General features: G+C 39.6%; 1 protein-coding gene across 3 annotated transcripts in view; it reads right to left on the reverse strand.

Moving 5' to 3' along the window:
* Nucleotides 1–22218, reverse strand: part of AUH (AU RNA binding methylglutaconyl-CoA hydratase) — a 188773-nt gene that overhangs the window by 13159 nt on the left and 153396 nt on the right. For all 3 annotated transcript variants that reach the window (XM_045833854.1, XM_045833853.1, XM_045833852.1), the window contains one exon: nt 6633–6820. In XM_045833854.1, coding sequence (XP_045689810.1) covers nt 6633–6820 — 188 coding nt within the window. The remainder of the gene's footprint in view (nt 1–6632; nt 6821–22218) is intronic.

The raw sequence follows: 22218 nt of genomic DNA on the forward strand, positions 1-22218 counted from the left end.
GTCCCTTACTTCCCCGGAATGAGTACTGTACTTTACCTGAATTATTATGCAAAATGAGCCTAATAAAAGCAGGTATGGACGGTAAATCAGCGCGCTCCCCACTAGGGGGCGTGGCCATTTCGTCCCTACTTCCCCACAGAAACTAGTCTGTCTCTGTGCATGTTGTTATTTCTCGCGTGTGTTTCGGCGAGCCATCCACAGCGTTCCGTGGTCACTGCTGGCCGGTGACCCACGCGCAACAACTTTGTATCCTGCTGCTTTGCGAAATTCATTTATTAGGTTGAGCAGATTTTGACAGAATATTCTATGTACACTATGTCATCTGTAAACAATGACAGTTTTGTTTCCTCCTTTCTGATTTGGATGCCTTTTATTTCCTTTTCTTGTCTGATCACTGTGGCTCAAACTTCCAATACTATGTTGAATAGAAGTGTTGAACATGCACAACCTTGTCTTGTTGCTGATTTTAGTAGAAAAGGTTTTAGTTTTTGCCCATTGAGTATGATGTTGGCTGTAGGTCTCTCATATAGGGCTTTTATCATGTTGAGGAATGTGGCCTCTCTTCTCACTTTGCTGAGTGTTTTTACCATAAATGGGTGCTGTACCTTATCAAATGCTTTTTTTGCATCTATTGTTATGGTCATGTGATCTTTGTCTTTGCTTTTGTTTATGTGATGTAGTATGTTTACTGATTTGCACATATCATACCATCCTTGGATCCCTGTGATGAATCCCACTTGATCATGCTGTATGATCTCTTTAATGTATTGCTGGATGTGGTTTGCCTATAGTTTGTTGAGGATTTTAGCATCTATGTTCATCAGTGATATTGGCCTGAGGTTTTCTTTCTTTGTTATGTCTTTATCTGGTTTTGGGATTAGGATGATGCTCACTTCATAAAAAGTATTTGGGAGCCTTCTGTCTTCTTCGATTGTTTGGAATAATTTGTCAAGAATAGGGGTTAGCTCTTCCTTCAGTGCTTTGTAGAATTCTCCTGTGAAACCATCTAGTCCAGGGCTTTTGTGTGCAAGGAGTTTTTTGATTACTGCTTCAATTTCATCTGTTGTTATTGGGCTGTTCAGGCTTTCTGCTTCTTCAGTGAGTTTTGGAAGATTATATTTTTCTAGAAATTTTTCCATTTCACCTAGGTTTTTAAATTTCTTGGCATATAGTTCTTCATAGTAATTTCTTACAATCCTTTGTATTTCTTTGGTATGAGTTGTAATCTCTTCTCTTTTATTTCTGATTGTGTTTATTTGGGTCCTCTCTTTTTTTCTTGATGGATCTGTTTAAAGGCTTGTCGATTTTATCTTTTCAAAGAATCAGCTCCTGGATTCATTGATCCTTAGATTTGTGCTTTTAGTGTGTGTGTCATTTAATTCTGATATTGGTTATTTCGTTCTATTTGCTCTGGGCTATCTTTGTTGTTGTTCCTTGAGTTCTTGTAGGCATAGGGTTAGGTTGTTTATTTGAAATGTTTATATCTTTTTTAGATAGGACTGTATCGCTATGAACTTCCCTCTCAGGATTACCTTAGCTGTGTCCCATAAGTTTTAGATTATTGTGAATTCATTTTCATTTGTTTCCAGAAATTTTTTGATGTCTTCCTTGATCTCATTCTTGACCCATTCACTGTTTAATAGCATGCTATTTAATCTTCATGAGTTTGAGTGGTTTTGAGTTTTTTCCTTGAGTTTGGTTTCTAGTTTCAGTCCCATGTGGTCAGAGAACATGCTTGATATGATTTCAATTTTCTTGAATTTGTTGAGGCTTGTGTCCTATGCACGTGGTCTATCTTTGAAAATGTTCCATGTGCATTTGAAAACAATGTGTACTTAGCTTCTTTGGAATGAAGGACTCTGTATGTATCCATTAAGTTCATTTCATCTAGGGCATTGTTCATTGCCACAATATATTTGTTATTTTGTTTGGAAGATCTGTCCATTTTTGATAGTGGGGTATTAAAATCCTCTACTATGATTTTGTTCCTGTCAATATCTTTCTTGAAGTCCTTTAAGATTTTTTTTCTTTATGTATTTGGGTGCTCCTATGTTGCGTGCATATATATTTACAATGTTTATGTCTTCTTGATGGATTCTTCCCTTGAGTGTTATGAAGTGACCTTCTGGGTCTCTCTTTATGGCCCTTTTTTGGAAGTCTATTTTTGTCTGATATGAGTTTTGCTACCTCGGCTTTTTCTTCCTGTCTGTTTGCTTGGAAAATCTGTTTCCAGCCCTTCACTTTCAGCCTGTGCAGTTCTTTTATCCTGAGGTGGTTCTCTTGTAGGCAGCATATGTGTGGTTCATGTTTTCTTATCCATTCAGCTATTCTATGTCTTTTGATTGGACCATTTAATCCATTTATGCTTAAGGTTATTATTGATAGGTACTTATTCATTGCCATTTTTTATTTTATTCATTGCCCTGTCTGTCTGTCTGTGTCTCTCTTCCTTCCTTCCTTTCCTTAAAGCAGTCCCTTTAACATCTCTTGTAGAGCTGGTTTGGAGAAGGAGCATTCTTTTAGACTTCTTTGGTCTGGGAAGCTCCTTATTTGGCCTCTATCTTGATTGAGAGCCTTGCTGGGTAAAGTAGGCTTGGTTGCAGGCCTCTGGTTCTCATTACTTGGAATACTTCTTGTCATTACCTTCTGGCTTAGAGCATTTCCATTGAGAAGTCAGCTGCTAAGCTTATTGGGGCTCCCTTGTATGTTACTTCCTGTTTCTCCCTTGCTGCCTTTAAGATTCTCTCTTTATCTTGGAATTATGATGTATCTTGAAGTGGGCCTCGTTGGGTTCCTCTTGATTGGGACTCTCTGTGTTTCCTGGATTTGTGTGACATTTTCTCTCATCACATTAGGGAAGTTTTTCATCATTACTTTTTCAAACAGTTTTTGTATCCCTTGCTCTTCTTCTCCTGATAGCCCTATTATACAGATATTATTACATTTCATGTTGTTCTGCATTTCCCTTAACCACCCTTCATTCTTTCTGAGCCTCTTTTCCTTTTCTTGCTCATTCTGGGTGTTTTTCTCTACCTTGCCCTCCAGTTTGCTGATCCTACCTTCTGCTTCATCGAGTCTGCTTTTGATTCCTTCTACTGTGTTCTTCAGTTCAGAAATTGTATTCTTCATTTCCTCTTGGCCCTTGTTGATAGTTTCTGTTGCCTTTTTCGTGTTGATCTAGTTGCAGTGAGTTTGTTGTAGTTTCTCTGTAGTTTCTGGTAATTCTCTGTGAGCTCATTGAGCTTCCTGATAACCACTGCTCTGAACTCAGTATCTGATAGTTGAGTTGCCTCTGTTTCATTTAGCATTCTTTCTGAGGCTTCCTCCTTTCCATTCATTTGGGGATTGTTTGACTTCCCATTGTTTGTGAGACTCTTCTTGTTAGCCTCTGCTTCTTAAATTGTTTTGACTCCCAGGGTTTCTGGTGGAAGCTTCTATGGTAGAACATCTGTCAGATTCAGGGTTGGGTGGGTGGGCTGGATTGGGAGTAAAAGGGAGAAAACTGTACTTGAACAATGATTAAAATAAGAAAAAAAGAAGATCTGTGGTACAGCCTCCTTAATCTCCTGAGCTCACTGGTCGTGGCCTATTGTTTATGTTGACTCTCTGTATATCTTTGTGTTTTGCTTGTTGTTGGGTCTTTCTCTGGTGGGTCCTTTCCTCCAGCTGGTTAACTGACAGTCACTCCATCCACCACCTCTTGTATTCTGTTGCGCAGGTGTGGACAGGTCGTGTTTTAGCTGATTCTTATGTGTGTACAAGGTTTTGAGGCTTCTCTCCTGGCATTGTTCAGTTTCCCCAAAATGTTTATTCTGGGTAATTTCTCCACCATTTAGTTTTATTTCCAGAATGTTCCTTAATTGAGGTTAGTGTGTCTTACACTCCTTCCTTCACCTTCTTCTGATGTTATCTGGTGGTGGTTCCTTTGTTGGTGGGTTTTCTGTTCTAGCAGGTGGTGTTCACAGCCCCCACCTACTCTACAATTTTTGGTCTCCAATCTTCATATATGCTGGGATACCGCTGTCTGTTCGCTCTGCTCCTCAGAAGATTGGCTAGCTGTTTCACCCGTGCACAGGGGAAGTGGACTCTGCTCCCTCCTATCTCCCCACCATCTTCCTCAATCCAGTTCATTTTTTTTTTAACACAGTGCTCCTCTCACTGAAACTCTTCTCCATTCCTTTTATCATCAGCTGACCCTTGCTGGGTGATAGTCAAACTTCAATATTACACTAATCCCCAAGCCCCCATCACAGTATAGATGGGGACTTGGGGTTCTGGGATGGCCCTGGGACTCTTGCTTGTCTAACATGCTCTAATGGGATACCCAGGCTGCTAGCCCACAGAGCACACTTTAGCCAGCAAGGTTTAGAAAACTAGAAAAACAGGAAAATGGAAATGTTCTTAGAAATAGTGCTTATTTAATTAGTTCCTCTTTCAAAATATAAACCAATGCCTCTTCTTGTATACAACCTTTTTTTTTCTCAAACAGATAAATGGAAGTAACATATAGTACAGAAATCACCTGTAAATACTAATTTTATATAAGCTTTCTAATTATTTGAAAGAGTAATCATTCTGTAACAAAGACTGTAAAAATAATGATTGTTCCACCACGAATTGTGTTTTGTAAGTTTTGCATAGTTTCACAGTTAAACATTTTCTCAGGTCATTCAACATCATCTCTGACCCAGGGAAGAACTTTTAGCAATTCATGTTCTCAGAGGAAAGTCTCTTCAGATGAAAGATGGGAGGACAGTCCCGTTTGCTCCGTGGTAGAGTGCAGCTGGATGTCAAGCTGGAGGTGGGGTAAGCTGAGGCCAGTGATGGCATCAATTGCACTAAAGGTCACTGGAGAAACAGCAAGTTCCCAGGAGTGAGAGAAGGAATCTGAACCACAGTGATGGCCAAGGGACTAATGAGCCTCCTGGGTGGAGCTCCAGAGTGAGGAGCTGAACATTCATGTACAAAGCTAAGAGAGGATATAGCTGAGCTGGAATTATGCCAAAATTCTGCTTAAACATACCTCTTTATTGCAACTGAAACATGAGTTGGCCATAAAGGTTTAAGCCAAAACGAAGTTAGTTAACCAATATTTATTTTTATTTATTGACTGATTAATTTTAGGGAGAGAGAAGAAGAGAGGGAGGGAGAGAAAAAGAACATACAGAGAGAGAGAGAGAGAGAGAGGGAGAAACATGATTTATTGTTCCACTTATCTATGCATTCATTGACTAACTCTTGCATGTTCCCTGACTAGGGATTGATCCAGCAACCTTGGCATGTAGGATGACATTCTAACCAACTGAGCTTCCCAGCCAGGACAATTAATATTTAAGCTATTACTTCTCTTGATACTTGTACCTTTAATCTCTCTTTAGGTAGGCATTCCCCTAACATTTTGGGGAAATATGATCATCCAAGTTACAGGGAGAGCCTTTTTTTCCTTAAAAGCTATAAAATATCTTTTCTATTTGCTCTCTCTCCATGAATTCAGAGTATAAGGCTCTGTCTGACCTTACATGGGGAATGAGTTATGTAAGGGCCCTGACCTGAAAGAGCTTTGAGCTCACATGTTAATCGAAAAGGACTAAAGTAGTATCAATACCGGGCAGTACTGAACACCAGGCAGGTTTAGAAATCAACTCACCTGTGAGGCCCCTCTGACAGCTCTCAGGGAACAAGGGTGTTACAGCAGGCCTGTCCTTTGTCTGACAACAAAGAACTTGAGGAATACCTTCTGAAACTGGATGCAAAGCTCCCCAAAAATGTGGAGGGGTTTTGGAAAAGGATTTTATGAGATCCCCAAAGAATCCATGGCCCCCAAACAGATTGCAAATCCTATTTGCATTAAATGTCTGAGTTTGAGATGAAGTTATTTTGACTCTAGAAATGGTTAGGGGTTATAAAATGTGAAAATCCACTAGGGATAAAGACAAATCATTAACTGTTTACATAATAAAAATCCTCTAGTTCATGATTTCAGATGAAAGGAATATTTTAAAAATATACTAGAAAGAGTGTGAGAACAAAGAAACCCTTAAAACAAGACCCTGTATTCTGTGAGTAAATATACAGTGAGTTCCAGATTTGAAAGTGTAATTGTGAGGAATGATATTGTGCACACAGGAACTAAAATAATGCCTACATCACCATAAAAACAAATATAGTAAAATAAACACCTGCTGCTGTTTAAGCAGGTTATCTCAAGTTATCACAATGAAAGCCCACTTTGGCATGTCAACTGTGCTCTCCTTACTTGTCTTTCAATGTATTTCAGCTTGGGGGGGATCCAGCGTGACAGCTCAGCTGTCACTATTTCCCTTCACGTGTACGGCTCAGGTCAGAGTGTTCAGGTGATGAACTTCAGGTGCTAAGAAATTCTGGTACATGTGACAAACATGTTTATGAAGCATTATCAAAATATGGCTATAGTATGGGCCTCAGATTATCTTCAAACCTGAATTCTAATTTGGAAGACTTCTAATGTTCATCTAGTATACTGTTTTGCAGCTACCATGTACTGCCCTATTTGGAATGCAAGCCAAGGGCATCAAGGGTACATGAGATGATTCTTGTTTTTTTAAATTTGCTATACAAGTTACCTAAAAAGAGAACAAAGAAAAAAGAAATACCTGAGGTAAAAACTCTCTTGCTAAGTCCAAGGCCTTTCTGTAGGCAGCATCTCCCTCCTGGTTCTGTTCTAGAACGTGGCTGATCAAGCCTACTGCTTTGGCTTCTTGGCCATCAAGCACACGTGCAGAGAAGATGAGCTCTTTGGCCAGGGACATCCCAATGGCTCGAGGCAGTCGCTGCGTTCCCCCTGCAGAGTGGACAAGAGAGAAAATGCAGGCAATGATTTGATACCCTTTACATTTAATATTTCAGTATTTCATTTCTTCGTTTATAAAAATAAACCAGAGCCATGAGTTTATATTTCAAAATTAGTAATTAGAAAATAATTTCAAAACAGAATCTAATCTCTTGCTTTTTTAAAATTAACATCAAAAAGCACTTGAGAATCTTGTATTATTATTATTAAGTGATTCAGGCACTGGACTGTTACTTGCAACACAGCTGGTGGGCTCTAGAATCTAATCCACAGTCATTACCATGTCAGCAGTCATAAGCTACATAGCAGTGGGCAGCAAGACCATGCCTGAACCCATTCACCAGGGAATGAATGACAGGTCCCTCAAGCCTGGAGTTTTTCTTTCAGTTTATCTTATCAAAACTTATCAAATCCTCAGAAATTCAGCTCGTATGCTTTTAAAGAATCACTTATAGTAAATGACATGTAAATTAATTTTAATTTACTAAAAATAAAAATAGATGGTTACTCATGACAACAGACTTTGTGCTGGTAGTTATTTTTCAGTGCAAATACTAATCACCCCCTGACGATGAGGCTGTGATCTCATCCAACAGAAAGCTGGACAAAAGCAGGTAATATTCTTAGTGGCAGCCTCACTATGAAAACAGGTGCAATGTTAAGGTTTGTCTAAACCTTATCCTTGAAATGGCTGCTGGGAAGCCCATGCCATTAGTGGCAGGAGGGAGGGGAGAGGCAGACTGCCAAGTTTCACTGTGTTTTGTTTGACCTACAGAGATTACGCTTTTTTTTTTTTTTTTTTTGCATTAGTTACCACCAACAATTAAAAACAGGGTGGTTGATTTTGTGCAGAAACTGATTTCTCCCTGAGAGCCAACCACGGTGCCCCTGTAGGAAGCACTGCCTTCTGTCTGCCTGGCCTCTGCAATATCGCTCACGGCTCTGCTCCAACACTGTGATGGACAGGTTTGCTTTCCTCGCACAACTTTAAAAGGAAAGCAATTTTTTTTCTTTTTTGCATCTCAATCTAAACTGGAAAAAATGAACCATAAAGACCACAAGTTTCAAGAAAGCATATTTCGCTTAAGTAATTAAGTACAATATATTCCCACATGTTTAACAAACAAAGAATGCCTGCAATGGAACAACATGGCTCAAGCAACCATATTAAGAACCATGACCAGTACTTACAAAATAAAGGTGATTAAAAAAAAATGAAAACCTCAATGAATTGAAAAAGGACTGACATTTTCCACAGGGATTTTTTTTGAAACATTAAGTAAAATTAGTACTCACTTCTATAAAACCCAGTCACTCATTAAGTGTTTACACTGCCCAAACAGAAATAGTGAGTTTATGTGTTGTATTTGATATGGCAGAAAATGTGTCTAAAAAAATGAAACACTGACAAATTTAAATCAAACTGTAAACAATGCTGTTACTCCATGTAGTAAAGCTGGATTGGAGAACTTAAGGGACAAGCTGCATGGAAAACACAAGTTATTTACGGTGTTTCCAAGGGTAGCTGAATAGAACAAAGATATAAATAATACAACCCAGATAGCTATATTTACTCATGGAGTTGATCAGAATTTTCATGAGACTGAAGAAATTATGGATACAGTGTTGATGATAAGCAAATTATTCTCTTCTGTGTTCTGTAAAAAGTTTAATGTAGATTGGTTAAAATAATAAATGTGACCCTCAGTGGTCATTGTTAATGTGGTACTTTTTACTCAACTGAAACTCAGTATTCTGCAAGTTTAAACTCATTCATCATATAATGTCACTTCCACTATCATTCTCTAGGAAGCAGGATTTTGTAAAAATTTAACAAAGAAACAGTCATGAAACTAACATCACGACACAGCCCCACTCCCTTGAGCTGAATGACATACAAGCCCATGCTTTTCTCAATGAATTAAATGCTGGAAGACATGTCCGGGTGAGAGGATCCCAGTAAAAATCCTCCCCTTAGCTTGCCAACTAACACTACATCCAAGACTTGGCCTTACTGGTTGACATCATAAGGCATCTACTCTAGGTTCTTCATGTAAGTGGAATCATACAGCATTTGTCCATGCATGACTGGTTAATTTCACTTAGTCCAATGTTTTTAAGGTTCATCCAGGTTGTAGCATGTATAAGGCTGAATAATATGCCATTGTATGAATATACTACATTTTGTTTATTCAACCTTTGGTGGACAGTTGGGTTGCTTCCATCTTTTGGCTAATAGGAACAATGCTACTATGGATATGTGTGCATAATTCTTTGAAACCCTGCTTTCAGTTCTTTTGGGTAGACAGCCAGAAGTGAAATTGCTGGATCATATAGTAATTCTATGTTAATTTTTTTTGAGGAACACCATACTGATTTCCATAGCAGCTGTACCATTTTACATTCCCATCAAGAGAGCACAAGTGTTCCAATTTCCCCATATTCTCACTAACACTTGTTATTTTCTGCATTTTTTAAGGCATCCATCCTAATGGGTGTGAGGTGGTACAGCACTGTGGTTTTGATTTGCATTTCCCTAACAACTCATGATGTCATGTGCTTATTAGCCAGTTGTGTCTTCTTTGAAGAAAAGTCTACTTAGGTCATTTGTCCATTTTGTAATTGGGTTTTTTTGTTGTTGTTGTTGAGTTGTAGACATTCTTTATATATTCTGAACATTAATTCTTTATCAGCTAAATAATCAGCAAATATTTTCTCCCATTTCATGGTTTGCCTTTGCATTCTGTTTATAATGTCTGATGCACAAAGTTTTTAATTTTGATGAAATCCAATTTGTCTATTTTCATCTTTTGTTTCCTGTGCTTTTGGTGTCATATCCAAGAAACCACTGCCAGATCCAATGTCACTTAGATTTCCCACTATTTTCTTCTAAGAGTTTTGTAGTCTACATTCTCATATTATGGTCTGTGACCCATTTCAAGGTAATTTTTGTATATACGTAAGGCAAGGATCCAACTCAATTCTCTATCAGGTAGAATGTAGTTTTGCCAGCACCATTTTTTGAAAGGGGCTATCTTTTTTTTAGTTGTTTATGCTATTACAGTTGTTCCTGCTTTTTCTCCCTTTCCCCACCTCTACCCAACCTCATCATCTCCCCAACACACATAAATCCCCATATTGTTAAACATCTCCATGGGTTATGCATAAATGTCCTTTGGTTAATCACTTCACTATCTTTCATCCTGCTCCCCACTCCCATCTGGCAGCTGTCAGTCTATTCCATGTATCTATACTCACTTCTATTATGCTTGTTAGTTTACTGTGTTCACAAACAATACAATTAAGTAATGGGCAAAGGATCTGAATAGACACTTCTCCAAAGAGGGCATCGAGATGGCCCACAGACATATGAAAAGATGCTCAATGTCACTAATCATCAGAGAAATGCAAATTAAAACCACAGTGAAATACCACCTCAAAACTGTCAGAATAGCTAGCATCAATAAAGCAACAATTAACATGTGTTGGAGAGGAGGTGAAAAAAAGGGAACCCTAGCGCACTGTTGGTGGGAATGCAGACTTGTGCAGCCACTGTGGAAAACAGTATGGAGTTTCCTCAAAAAAACTAATACTGCAACACCGTTTCGACCCAGTGATTCCACTTCTGGGAATATATCCTTAGGATCCTGAAACACATATACAAAATAATATATGTATTCCTATGTTCACAGCAGTAATAACTGGAAACAGCCTTAGTGCCCATTAGTAGATGAATGGATAAAAAAGCTGTGGTATATTTACACAAAGGAGTATTATGCAGTAGTAAAAAAGAAGAAACTCCTACATTTTGTGACAGCATAGATGGATCTGGAGAGTATCATGCTAAGTGAATAAAGCCAGTCAGTGAAAGACAAATACCACATGATATCACTTATATGTGGAAAGGGACTATCTTAAATAATTACATAAATTTATGATTTAATTCACTCATTCTTACTAAAGATTTTTCTTTAGGAAACATGTTTGGTAAGAAATTATCTGTATCACTTTCCTATGCTGCAATCAGTTTGCAGAAATCAAAGAACAATTGTCTCTTTACATTTGTGGAGCTGAAGATAACCACCTCCTACTGCCTTCAGGAATATAAAATTTGTAATCTTAAATTTTATAAAAATGACATGGCCTGCTCAATTTGCCTTTCTGAATTAATACTGATATATGAGCAAAGAGCTGTAGAAATGGAATAAACTGCAGTGAAGTATGACAATAAACTAAACATGACTGATGTGGAATCTCAGATTTCTACAAATATCTCATGAATAGTTACCCTAAATAGAAACACTCTTTATTCTACTTCAGTTTGGAAGTAATTGTGTTTATAAAGAGCTATTTTCCATTATCAAAGTAAATGAAATACCACCAGGGCTCAGCACAGGACCACATCACAACCTGAGAAAGAAGTGCCCCTGAGACCTGGTGAGGAAGGAAAAGGGTTGGATTTTAAGTCCAAATGCAAAAAGACACACTAGAGAGAATTTATTTCAGTTCATGTTTTATTAATTATGAATATTAAATTCTAATATTAGCTCAGAGTTGGGTATCGTTCTCACTAGCATCTGAGTTCAAGATCACTCAAGTGCCATCTCTAGATACGTCAGTCCTAGGGACTGATGAAGTTAAACAATGGAATTAAATAAAATTATTCCACTGTGATTAACACCCCTACCATATGTAAGAGCTCAGAGCTCTATGAGACTCTATTCCAACTCTCACTCCTGTCCATCCCAACAGCCTGCAGCACAAAGCCCTGACTCCTGGCCAGGCCTGCTCTGAGGTTCAGTTTTGTAACTTGCTCTAAGTTACTAAGTTATGTTGCAGAAATTGGGTTCAAAGCTAACTAGGTCTGACTCTGCTGTGCAATAAGAAAAGAACAAATCATAAAATGAATGCATGGTTTCAATTTATTTGATAAAAGAGGTATGTGTGGTGTATAAAAGGTACACAATATAAATATGCATACATACATATCAAATACGTCCAGTTAAGGGTCTCTGTACAGGTCAGCCTTGCTTATTATTTCCAAAATGTTCTGCACTATGTAGGTAAAATGACATTGGAATAGGAATAAAAGTGCTCCAGCATTCTAGAAGACCAGAGTGCAAGGAGACAAAGAGCCAGCCACTAAGTAAAAGCAACCAAGCTACTCCCTGCCTATGTTCTCAGGAGGCATACAGATACCAGGAAGCCTGTTTCCTTGAGATAGCTGCAGTCCTCAGAGGTCATGGTATCCTCAAATAATAACATCCAGAACACTCCTGTAGGTACTCCACTGAATGGCTGAATGAGAGAAATGTGCACTTGAGCTGAGAACTTCCACAAAACTTCACAGGCTCCTGCTAAAAAACAAGGACCTTAACCATTCTTAGGGGGAGTAAACTTATAGCAGCTTCCACAAAACAACTATTCCTGAGTCACTTTATCACCTACAAGGAAAGGGTATTCTGTGGAGTTTCATAAACCCACATGCAGATGCATCAGAGCAATAAGGAGAAATTGAGATCCAAAGTCACATTACTATGGTATGAAAAAAAGGTAGCATCTTGGCTACTGCCCCTTCTAGTGTGGGGATGCTTGAGAGAAGCCAGCTGATCTCTAAGGCATTCTGCTTTGGGTCTGTAAACAATAAGACTGACTCAGTGGGTCTGACGCAGGCCCTAAGGTTCTGCACTTCTAATGGGCTCCAACATTCACACAAAGAGACAGTGGGATCTGTTGACCCACTGCTGTAAAACATGAGACAGTGGGCGATTTTTAATACAACAATAGAATGTACATCACCAAATGAGTACCTGCCACTTCATAGTAGCCAAGATCATTTTGTAATTCCTCTCTTGGAACTAATTTCCAAGGGACAACGCATTTGTTCATTTGTTCAAGTACTTATTGCAACTTCCAGTTTAGGTATGTGGATACAGTTGTGAATTAAACAAAGCCCCTGCCTCCTGTTCAGAAGCCCACAATAAGCAAACAAGAAACACTGATAGGCACTAGAGGAGTAGACAGTATCAGGGAGTGGGGTGGGAAGTTTACACAGGACAGCTGTGGAAGGGCTCCGCGGTGACCTGAAGTTGGAACCAGAAGAGCACAGGGAGAGGTGTGAGCGGCAGAAGAGTAGCCTGAGAGGAACAGGGCAAGATCCCATGGGAACCTGGGCCTGGAGGGACCAGAGTTTACTATGGGGATGACAGGAAGCCACTGAGCATCCAAGAGCATATTCTGCAAATGGTGTTGTGAGAATCTCATCTTCTAGTGAAGATCTGGGTTTGAGGATAAACCATGGTCTCTGTGAGCCAAGAGGAACCAAGAGGTAAGCAAATGTTCATACTATTTGTGGAAGGGCACCAACTGGCTCAGAGAGAGCCAAAACAAGTCCCAAAAGCTTTCGATGCCTGTCACAGGCTGCTCAACCTCCACTGCCTCCATTAAAATCCTGGTCTTTCTTTTCGAGAACCCCCTACTTGTATGAAGCCTGGGATGGTAAAAGATCCCACCAATACAGGCCACAGGGCCAGATCTTTCTCTCTGTCCTGATACAGCTGGGCAGGCATATCTGGGAGGTGAGTCCTGATTGGGTGACCTTGCAACATGAAGACTTTCTGAGCTACAGGGGAGTGATGTGCAGACCTGCTGATTCTTGTATTGTGAGCCCAACCATAGGTGTACTGTCTAGTTCTATTTGTGCTCTAAGCACTGTTCTACAGCCATCTACTGATTCTGGGAACCTTACAATATATTTTCTGTCCATTTAGGGTGGCCAGAGTCAATTTCTTTTACATGCTTTCCAACATCATGAATTATACAATAACTAGTGTTGCTTTTCCTATCTTTCAAAAATAGATGAAACTCAATGGGAGTTTATGTTTTACGTTTTACAAATAAAATCCATTTGTTCAACCACTAATTTATTGGTTGAGTGACCTAATGTGTGCTAGGCACTGTCCCAGGTGCTGAACAAACTGTAGTGAACCAAATACACCATCCTTATCTTATGAAACTTACTGTCTGAAAGGCAGAGAGGGAAGAAAGGGAGCAATAAACAAAGCACTTAGGAAAGAACTGAGGTTGTAATGAGTGTTATGGAGAGAATTTAAGACAGGAAAATGTTCTGAGGCAATCACTAGATGGCTAATTTAGACTGGGTGGTGGGGGAGGATCTGTTGGATAAATGTGAGGCCCATGTCTGAATGCTAACAAGGTGGCCACATGAAGACCAGGTAAAACGTGGAATGAAGATATCAGCCATGCAAAGGCCCTAAGAGGAAGCCAAGCTCAGCATGATCAAGTATGAGAAAAGAGGCCAGTGAAGTTACCAGGAGAAGGATGTGAGGGTGGACAGGCAGGGTTTAGATCACATAGATGCAGTGTAGGTTTACATCTCACTCTATGATACAACATTGGAGGGTTTTGAGTGGAAAGTGACATAACTTGATTTGCATTTTAGAGAATCCTTTGTAAGCTTGCAAGAAAAGAGATTACAGGGGCAAGATAAAAGTGAGGTGCCCACTAGGAGGCTACTGTTTCTCTCCAAGTGTGGTATGATGGCAGATGGAACTGAACAAGGGCAGTGAAGGAAGGGGTAGGGGTTGAGATTTGGGGCAAATATTGTCCAAAATTGCTAGTGAAATGGATGTGAGAAAGAGAAAATAATCTACTGCCTAGATTTCTGGCTTAAGTGCATAAATAGAAGGTGTACTGTTTCTTGACACTGGAGAGACTGGAGGTGACGGGGTATACTCTGGCCATATGAAGTATGCCTTTTACCTATATAAGTGGGCATGTGACTGGATGTCCAGTGTGTTTATTAATGATCACTATTATACAGATGGCATTCAAAGCCAGGGGTCTGGATGAGAGCACCTAGAGAAACTGTTTACAGATAAAGAAGCAGAGAAGGATCAACAACAGTCTGATGAGTGCCCACTGAAGTGGACCTAGGTGGGAAGAATACAGGAGGAAGGTGATGCTCAGCAGTAGCCAATGACTTTTGGACACTTACCCGACCACCATTTACCCAGCCTTCTTCCAATTAAGTGAGCAGGAGTCTTACAGAAAAGATTTCCTCACTGAAATAAAGATACCTAGGAGTAAACAGCTTTCTTCCATGATGCCATCATGTCTACATGTGACACCTGGAGCAATGACAGTCACGTTATAACTGTGACAGAAACCAGCAAAGACTGAATTCTCAACCTTATCATAAAGAACTTATCACAAAGGTTCATAAAACCTAAGCTCGGTAGGGAGAGGAGGTATGTGGCTGAGAGTGAAAGTATCCATAGACTTGATGATTCAATGAGGTCCAAGGAGAACTTGAAGGTTAGGATGTTGGCGGTACAAAAAACCTAGATTCAGAAGGGAGACATTATTGATAACGTTGAGGCCCTAGGTATAACCATGGGGTACTGGGCTAAGATGCGGAGGAGGAAAAGACTTCTGTAGGTATAATCACAGATAGTTGAAATTTGCTCTTGTAGACAATATGAGGTAACATACAAAAAGTGCTTACCACAGTTCCTGGAACAGGATTTCTGTGTCTTAAAACCCACTGAATAGAAAATCCTAGGATACTGGGGAATCTATCATTCTAAATGGAAAAACTAGCATTTTCTCAGCCAATCCAAGAGCTCTACCAATTTCTTAAAATACAATATAACACTCGAACATGATTTCTGCATAATATTTAGCATTTAAATACCAATTACCTAATTCTTCAACACTTAATGAATTCATTAGGGAGTATGTTTGCACAGAGAAAACAAATCTATCAAATATGAATTATATTTCCTTCTGTGTGGTATTAAACATATAGCATAGTGAACACAAAGAATTTTCTAACTGTTCACTGGTCAAATGAAAAGTCTGGTGGTGGGAAGACCAGCAAGAGTCCTGGAGAAGGTGGAGGTCTGCAACAACCCAAGGTTTGTTCATGTCCAAATCTAATCCTCTACTTGACAGTGAAATTCTGGAAGGAGGTAGCTCTGAACCATTGTATAAAGCCACACACAAAATAACAGGATGAAAACACTCAAAATGTGTGTTTTGTCTTGTTTCTTTTGCTCGTGATCTATCAATAATACAAAAATAACCTTGTTACTCAGTTTTTAAATGGCCAGTTGTTTTCCTTTACATACTAAGCATCATCTAAAGGTGACCAACTTATTTTTTAATTAAGAACCAGCTGGAAAGATGGCAGTGAGGTAGAGGGGAGCAGAGTTCACTTCACCCTGTGCATGGGTGAAACACTTGGCTGATCTTCTGAGGAAGAGAGCCAACACCCAACAGTATCCCAACATATACGAAGATTGGACACCAAAAACTGTAGAGGACATTGAAAAATCAGATGGTAAGGAGAGTGCTTCAGGACAATAAGGTCCTTGGGACCAGCACAGGGACCAGAGCAGCTGCAGCCCCAGGCCTGGTGCCTGCAGGGTCTGCGACAGGGTTCTTCGGAGAGAGAGCCGGGTCAAACGGCTCCCTCCCCTGCCAAACAAGGTTTGAGCATCACCAGGAGAGACTTGGTTACTTGATGTCACAGGGAGGGGTATAAGGATAAGTGGCAAACACACGAGGTCTGTGTACACCCACGGAGACTGTGGACTCTGGCTGCAGCAGCTGCCCAGCTTCCTGCACCCCTACCCCTGCGCTCATACCCTAAGCTCTGGGGAGAGTGCACACATGAACCTATGGGACTGGTGGCTGCAGGTCCCACAACACCTGAAGGCCCTGGAGGGAGCGCACCTGACCCCACCACCCAGAGGCACCTCAAACCCAACCCCTGTGCCCCAGGAAAGCAGCAGAAGAGGTGCCCACACACATCTGCAGCAGCAGCCACAGTGGCTGAGGGAGTCAGTAATCCCCAGAAAGACTTAGCTCGATTTGGGGGCTGAACTAGCCTGAAGGGATGCTGAGAGTCCCTAGCATCAAGGACAGCAAAGAGCAAGAAGGTAGTGTGTGGTTGCCCCTAATTGGTACACCTCAAGGACAGTGCAACTGGTGGGCTGAAGGCCTAGGTTGTGCGCAGAAGGACACTTGGGGCCCAGCAGTGAACTGAGGAACTGGACTGAAGGCTGGACAAGTGCCGCTCACGAAAGGAAAAAGTTTTTTCCAATTCTCCCTCAGCCTGCTGCAGCAAGAAAGACCGAACTTGCTTGGCCAATTTGAAGCCAGCAGAAGGCTGTTTCAAGTAATTAATTTTCTTTTAACTCCTCCTTCCTTTCCTTCTTCTTTTTATTACTTCTTCTCTTCTTTCCCTTTATATTTCTTCTTCCTTCCTTCCTTCTTCTTATTCTTTTATTAAATTCCCACAAGTGAGACAATAAAACCTGGAGCTGTGAAAGGACCCGAGTTAGACCCAAAGAGGGGTCATCCTAAGAACTGAGACAGTGAGACAAATTAAACTTGGTTACTCCAGGGAACTTGCAAGTTATTATATATTTGTATTATAATTATTTTTTCACTGTTCTTACATCTTTCATTTTATTAGTATTTTCATATTTCTCTTCTTTCTGTTCAGTCTTCTTCACTTGGCTGGTTAAATTGCATTCTTTGACTGGTTTCCCTTGTTCTCTCTTTCATAGTGTATTTTTAATTTACTGTCTTTCACTTCACTTGTGTTCCATTAACACACTACTCTAGGTCCTCTACTTCCTATTTTTGTTATGCAGATCATATGGACTCTGTCATATAATTGTTGCTCCCTTATTATTGTAAATAACTGCTGTTACATACAACTATAAATACTACACAGCACCCCTCCCAGATCTCAGCCCACTTGACTGTTTCCTGAACTTTATTATTGTTGTGGTAAACTCTATTCTCTCACACACTACACCTATTTTCTATCCCTTACTCTCACTTTGTCTTAACGTGACCTCCCACAAGCTCACTGCTTTCCAGATTCAAATCTTAATCCTTCCCCTCCACGAACAAGAGTTTTATCTTCTTTCCATCCTTTCTAAAAAGTAGGTAGTTGGGTGAAATATCATGGTTAACAATATACATACCCAAAGGATCTCCTATCTCTTCTCTACCAGCTGCTACTGTAAATGTCATAGAATACTCTCTTGCTGTCTTAAACCATTCTGCCTCCCCCCTCCAACTGATCACAAAAAGGACTAGGTGGAAGCTGTGAACTCCAGGATACCTGCTGGAAGAGGAACTCCACTAATAAAGGAACCACCAACAGATAACAACAGAAGAAGGTGAAGGAAGAAGTGGAAGACACACTAACCTCAATCAAGGACCGATCTAGAAATAAAACTAAATAGTGGAGAAATTACTCGGAAAAAACAACTGAGCAAGAGCAATAGAGAATCCTCAAAACCTCATACACACAGAAGAACCAGCTTCAACAAAACCTGTCCACACTGGCACAACAGAATACAAGAGATGGTGGACAGAGTGACACTCAATTAACCAGCTGGAGGAAAGGACCGACCAAAGAAACACCCAATAATAACCAAAACACAAAGACATCAGAGAGTCAACATAAACAACAGCCCACAAACAGCAAGCTACAGAGATCAAGGAGACTGTACCACTGAATCTCATAGGTCTTCTACCACAGAAGTTCCCACCAGAAACCCAGGGAGTCAGAACAATTTAAGAAGCAGAGGCTAACAAGAAGAGTCTCACAAACAATGGGAAGTCAAACAATCCCCAAATGAATGGAAAGGAGGAAGCCTCAGAAAGAATGCTAAATGAAACAGAGGCAACTCAACTATCAGATACTGAGTTCAGAGCAGTGGTTATCAGGAAGCTCAATGAGCTCACAGAGAATTACCAGGAACTACAGGGAAACTACAATAAACTCACTGCAAACTATATCGACATGAAAAAGGGAACAGAAACTATCAACAAGGGCCAAGAGGAAATGAAGAATACAATTTCTGAACTGAAGAACACAGTAGAAGGAATCAAAAGCAGACTCGATGAAGCAGAAGACCGGATTAGCAAGCTGGAGGGCAAGGTAGAGAAAAACACCCAGAATGAGCAAGAAAAGGAAAAGAGGCTCAGAAAGAATGAAGGGTGGTTAAGGGAAATGCAGAACAACATGAAATGTAATAATATCTGTATAATAGGGCTATCAAGGGAAGAGCAAGGGATACAAAAACTGTTTGAAAAAGTAATGATGAAAAACTTCCCTAATGTGATGAGAGAAAATGTCACACAAATCCAGGAAACACAGAGAGTCCCAATCAAGAGGAACCCAACGAGGCCCACTTCAAGATACATCATAATTCCAAGATAAAGAGAGAATCTTAAAGGCAGCAAGGGAGAAACAGGAAGTAACATACAAGGGAGCCCCAATAAGCTTAGCAGCTGACTTCTCAATGGAAATGCTCTAAGCCAGAAGGTAATGACAAGAAGTATTCCAAGTAATGAGAACCAGAGGCCTGAAACTAAGCCTACTTTACCCAGCAAGGCTCTCAATCAAGATAGAAGGCCAAATAAACTTTTCCAGACAAAAGAAGCCTCAAAGAATATACCTCCTCCAAACCAGTTCTGCAAGAGATGCTACAGGGTGTCCTTTAAGAACAGGAAGGAAAACAGTGAGACAGAGAGAAACACAGGTACAAAAAATGGCAATGAATAAGTACCTACCAATAATGACCTTAAATGTAAATGGATTAAATGCCTTAATCAAAAGACATAGAATAGCTGAATGGACAAGTAAATATGATGCACACATATGGTGCTTACAAGAGACCCACCTCAAGACAAAAGACCTACACAGAATGAGAGTGAAGGGCTGGAAACAGATTTTCCAAGCAAACAGACAGAAAAAAAAGCCAGAGTAGCAATAGTCGTATCTGACAAAATAGACTCAAAAAAAGGGCCATAAAGAGAGACCAGAAGGTCACTACATAATACTCAAGAGAAGAATCCATCAAGAAGACATAAACATTGTAAATATATATGCACCCAACATAGGAGCACCCAAATACATAAAGAAAATCTTACCCTGGCTGGCATAGCTCAGTGGGTTGAGCGCGGGCTGCGAACCAAAGTGTCGCAGGTTTGATTCCCAGTCAGGGTACATGCCTGGGTTGCAGGCCATGACCCCCTGAAACTGCACATTGATGTCTCTGTCTCTGTCTCTCTCTCTCTCTCCCCCTCCCTTCCCTCTCTAAGAATAAATAAATAAAATCTTTAAAAATTTTCTTTAAAAAAGCAAAACAGTCTTAGAGGACTTCAAGAAAGATATTGACAGCAACACAATCATAGTAGGGGATTTTAACACCCCACTGCCAAAAATGGACAGATCTTCCAAACAAAATAACAAAGATATTGCGGCAATGAACAATGCCCTAGATGAAATGAACTTAACTGATATATGTAGAGCCTTTCATACCAACAAAGCAAAATACACATTCTTTTCAAATGCACATGGAACATTTTCAAAGATAGACCACATAATAGGACACAAAACAAGCCTCAACAAATTCAAGAAAACTGAAATCACATCAAGCATTTTCTCTGACCACAAGGGACTGAAACTAGAAACCAACCTTAAGCAAAAAAATCCTAAAACACTCAAACTCATGGAGATTGAATAGCATGCTATTAAATAATCAATGGGTTAAGAATGAGATTAGGGAAGAAATAAAAAAGTTCATGGAAACGAAAATGAACTCACAACAACCCAAAACTTATTGGACACAGTGAAGGCAGTCCTCAGAGGGAAGGAAGTTCATAGTGATACAGACCTACCTAAAAAGATATAAACATTTTAAATAAACAACCTAACAGTGTGCCTACAAGAACTTGAAGAACAACAATAAAGACAGCCCAGAGCAAATAGAAGGAGGGAAATAACCAAGATCAGAGCAGAATTAAATGACATACACACTAAAAGCACAATTCTAAGGATCAATAAATCCAGGAGCTGATTCTTTGAAAAGATAAACAGAACTGACAAGCCTTTAAGTAGGCTCATCAAGAAAAAAAAAGAGAGGACCCTAATAAACACAATCAGAACTGAAAGAGGAGAGATTACAACTCATACCAAAGAAATACAAAGAATTGTAAGAAATTACTATGAAGAACTATAGGCCAAGAAATTTGAAAACCTAGGTGAAATGGAAAAATTTCTAGAAAAATATAATCGTCCAAAACTGAATGAAGAAGCAGAAAAACCTGAACAGACCAATACCAGCTGATGAAATTGAAAGAGTAATAAAAAAACTCCCAACACACAAAAGCCCTGGGCCAGATGGTTTTACAGGAGAATTTTACAACGCATTTAAGGGAGAGCTAATCCCCATCCTCCAAAGATTAGTCCAAAAAATTCAAGAAGATGGAAGACTCCCAAACTCTTTTTATGAAGCCAGCATCATCCTAATCCCAAAACCAGATAAAGACATAGCAAAGAAAGAAAACTTCAGGCCAATATCACTGATGAACATAGATGCTAAAATCCTCAACAAAATACTGGCAAACCACTTCCAACAATACATTAAAAAGATCATATACCATGACAAAGTGGGATTCATCCCAGCGATGCAAGGATGGTACAATATCTGCAAATCAATAGACGTACTACATCACATAAACAAAGGCAAAAATCACATGATCATATCAGTAGATGCAGAAAAAGCATTTGATAAGGTACAGCACCCATTTATGATAAAAACACTCAGCAAAGTGGGAAGAGTAGCCATATTCAACATAATATATGAGAGGCCATATATGAGAGCCTACAGCCAACATCATACTCAATGGGCAAAAACTAAAAACTTGCCCACTAAGATCAGGAACAAGACAAGGTTGTCCACTTTAACCACTCTTATTCAACATGGCATTGGAATTCCTAACCACAGCAATCAGACAAGAAAAGGAAATAAAAGGCATCCAAATTGGAAAGGAGGAAACAAAACTGTCATTGTTTGCAGATGACATGATAGTGTACATAGAATATTTGATAGACTCTGTCAAAAAAAAACTGCTAAACCTAATAAATGAATTTGACAAAGCAGCAGGATACAAAGTCAATATTCAGAAATCAAAGGCATTTTTGTGTACCAACAATGAAACATCAGAAGCAGAAATAAGGAAAAAAATACCATTTGATATGGGAATAAGAAAAATAAAGTACCTAGGAATAAACCTAACTGAGGAGATGAAAGACATGTACTCAGAAAACTATACAACACTGAAGAAAGAAATTAAGGAAGACACACAAATGGAAGCATGTACCATGTTCATGGATTGGAAGAATTAACATAATCAGAATGGCCGTACTACCCAAACCAATTTAGAGATTCAATGCAATCCCTATTAAAATATCAATGGCATACTTCACAGATGTACAACCAACATTTCAGAAATTTATACAGAACCATAAACTACCCCAAATAGCTGCAGCA

Source organism: Phyllostomus hastatus, unplaced genomic scaffold (assembly GCF_019186645.2).
Source record: "Phyllostomus hastatus isolate PE091 unplaced genomic scaffold, TTU_PhHast_1.1 phas_contig_195, whole genome shotgun sequence".
In the NCBI taxonomy this organism is placed as follows: Eukaryota; Metazoa; Chordata; class Mammalia; order Chiroptera; family Phyllostomidae; genus Phyllostomus; species Phyllostomus hastatus.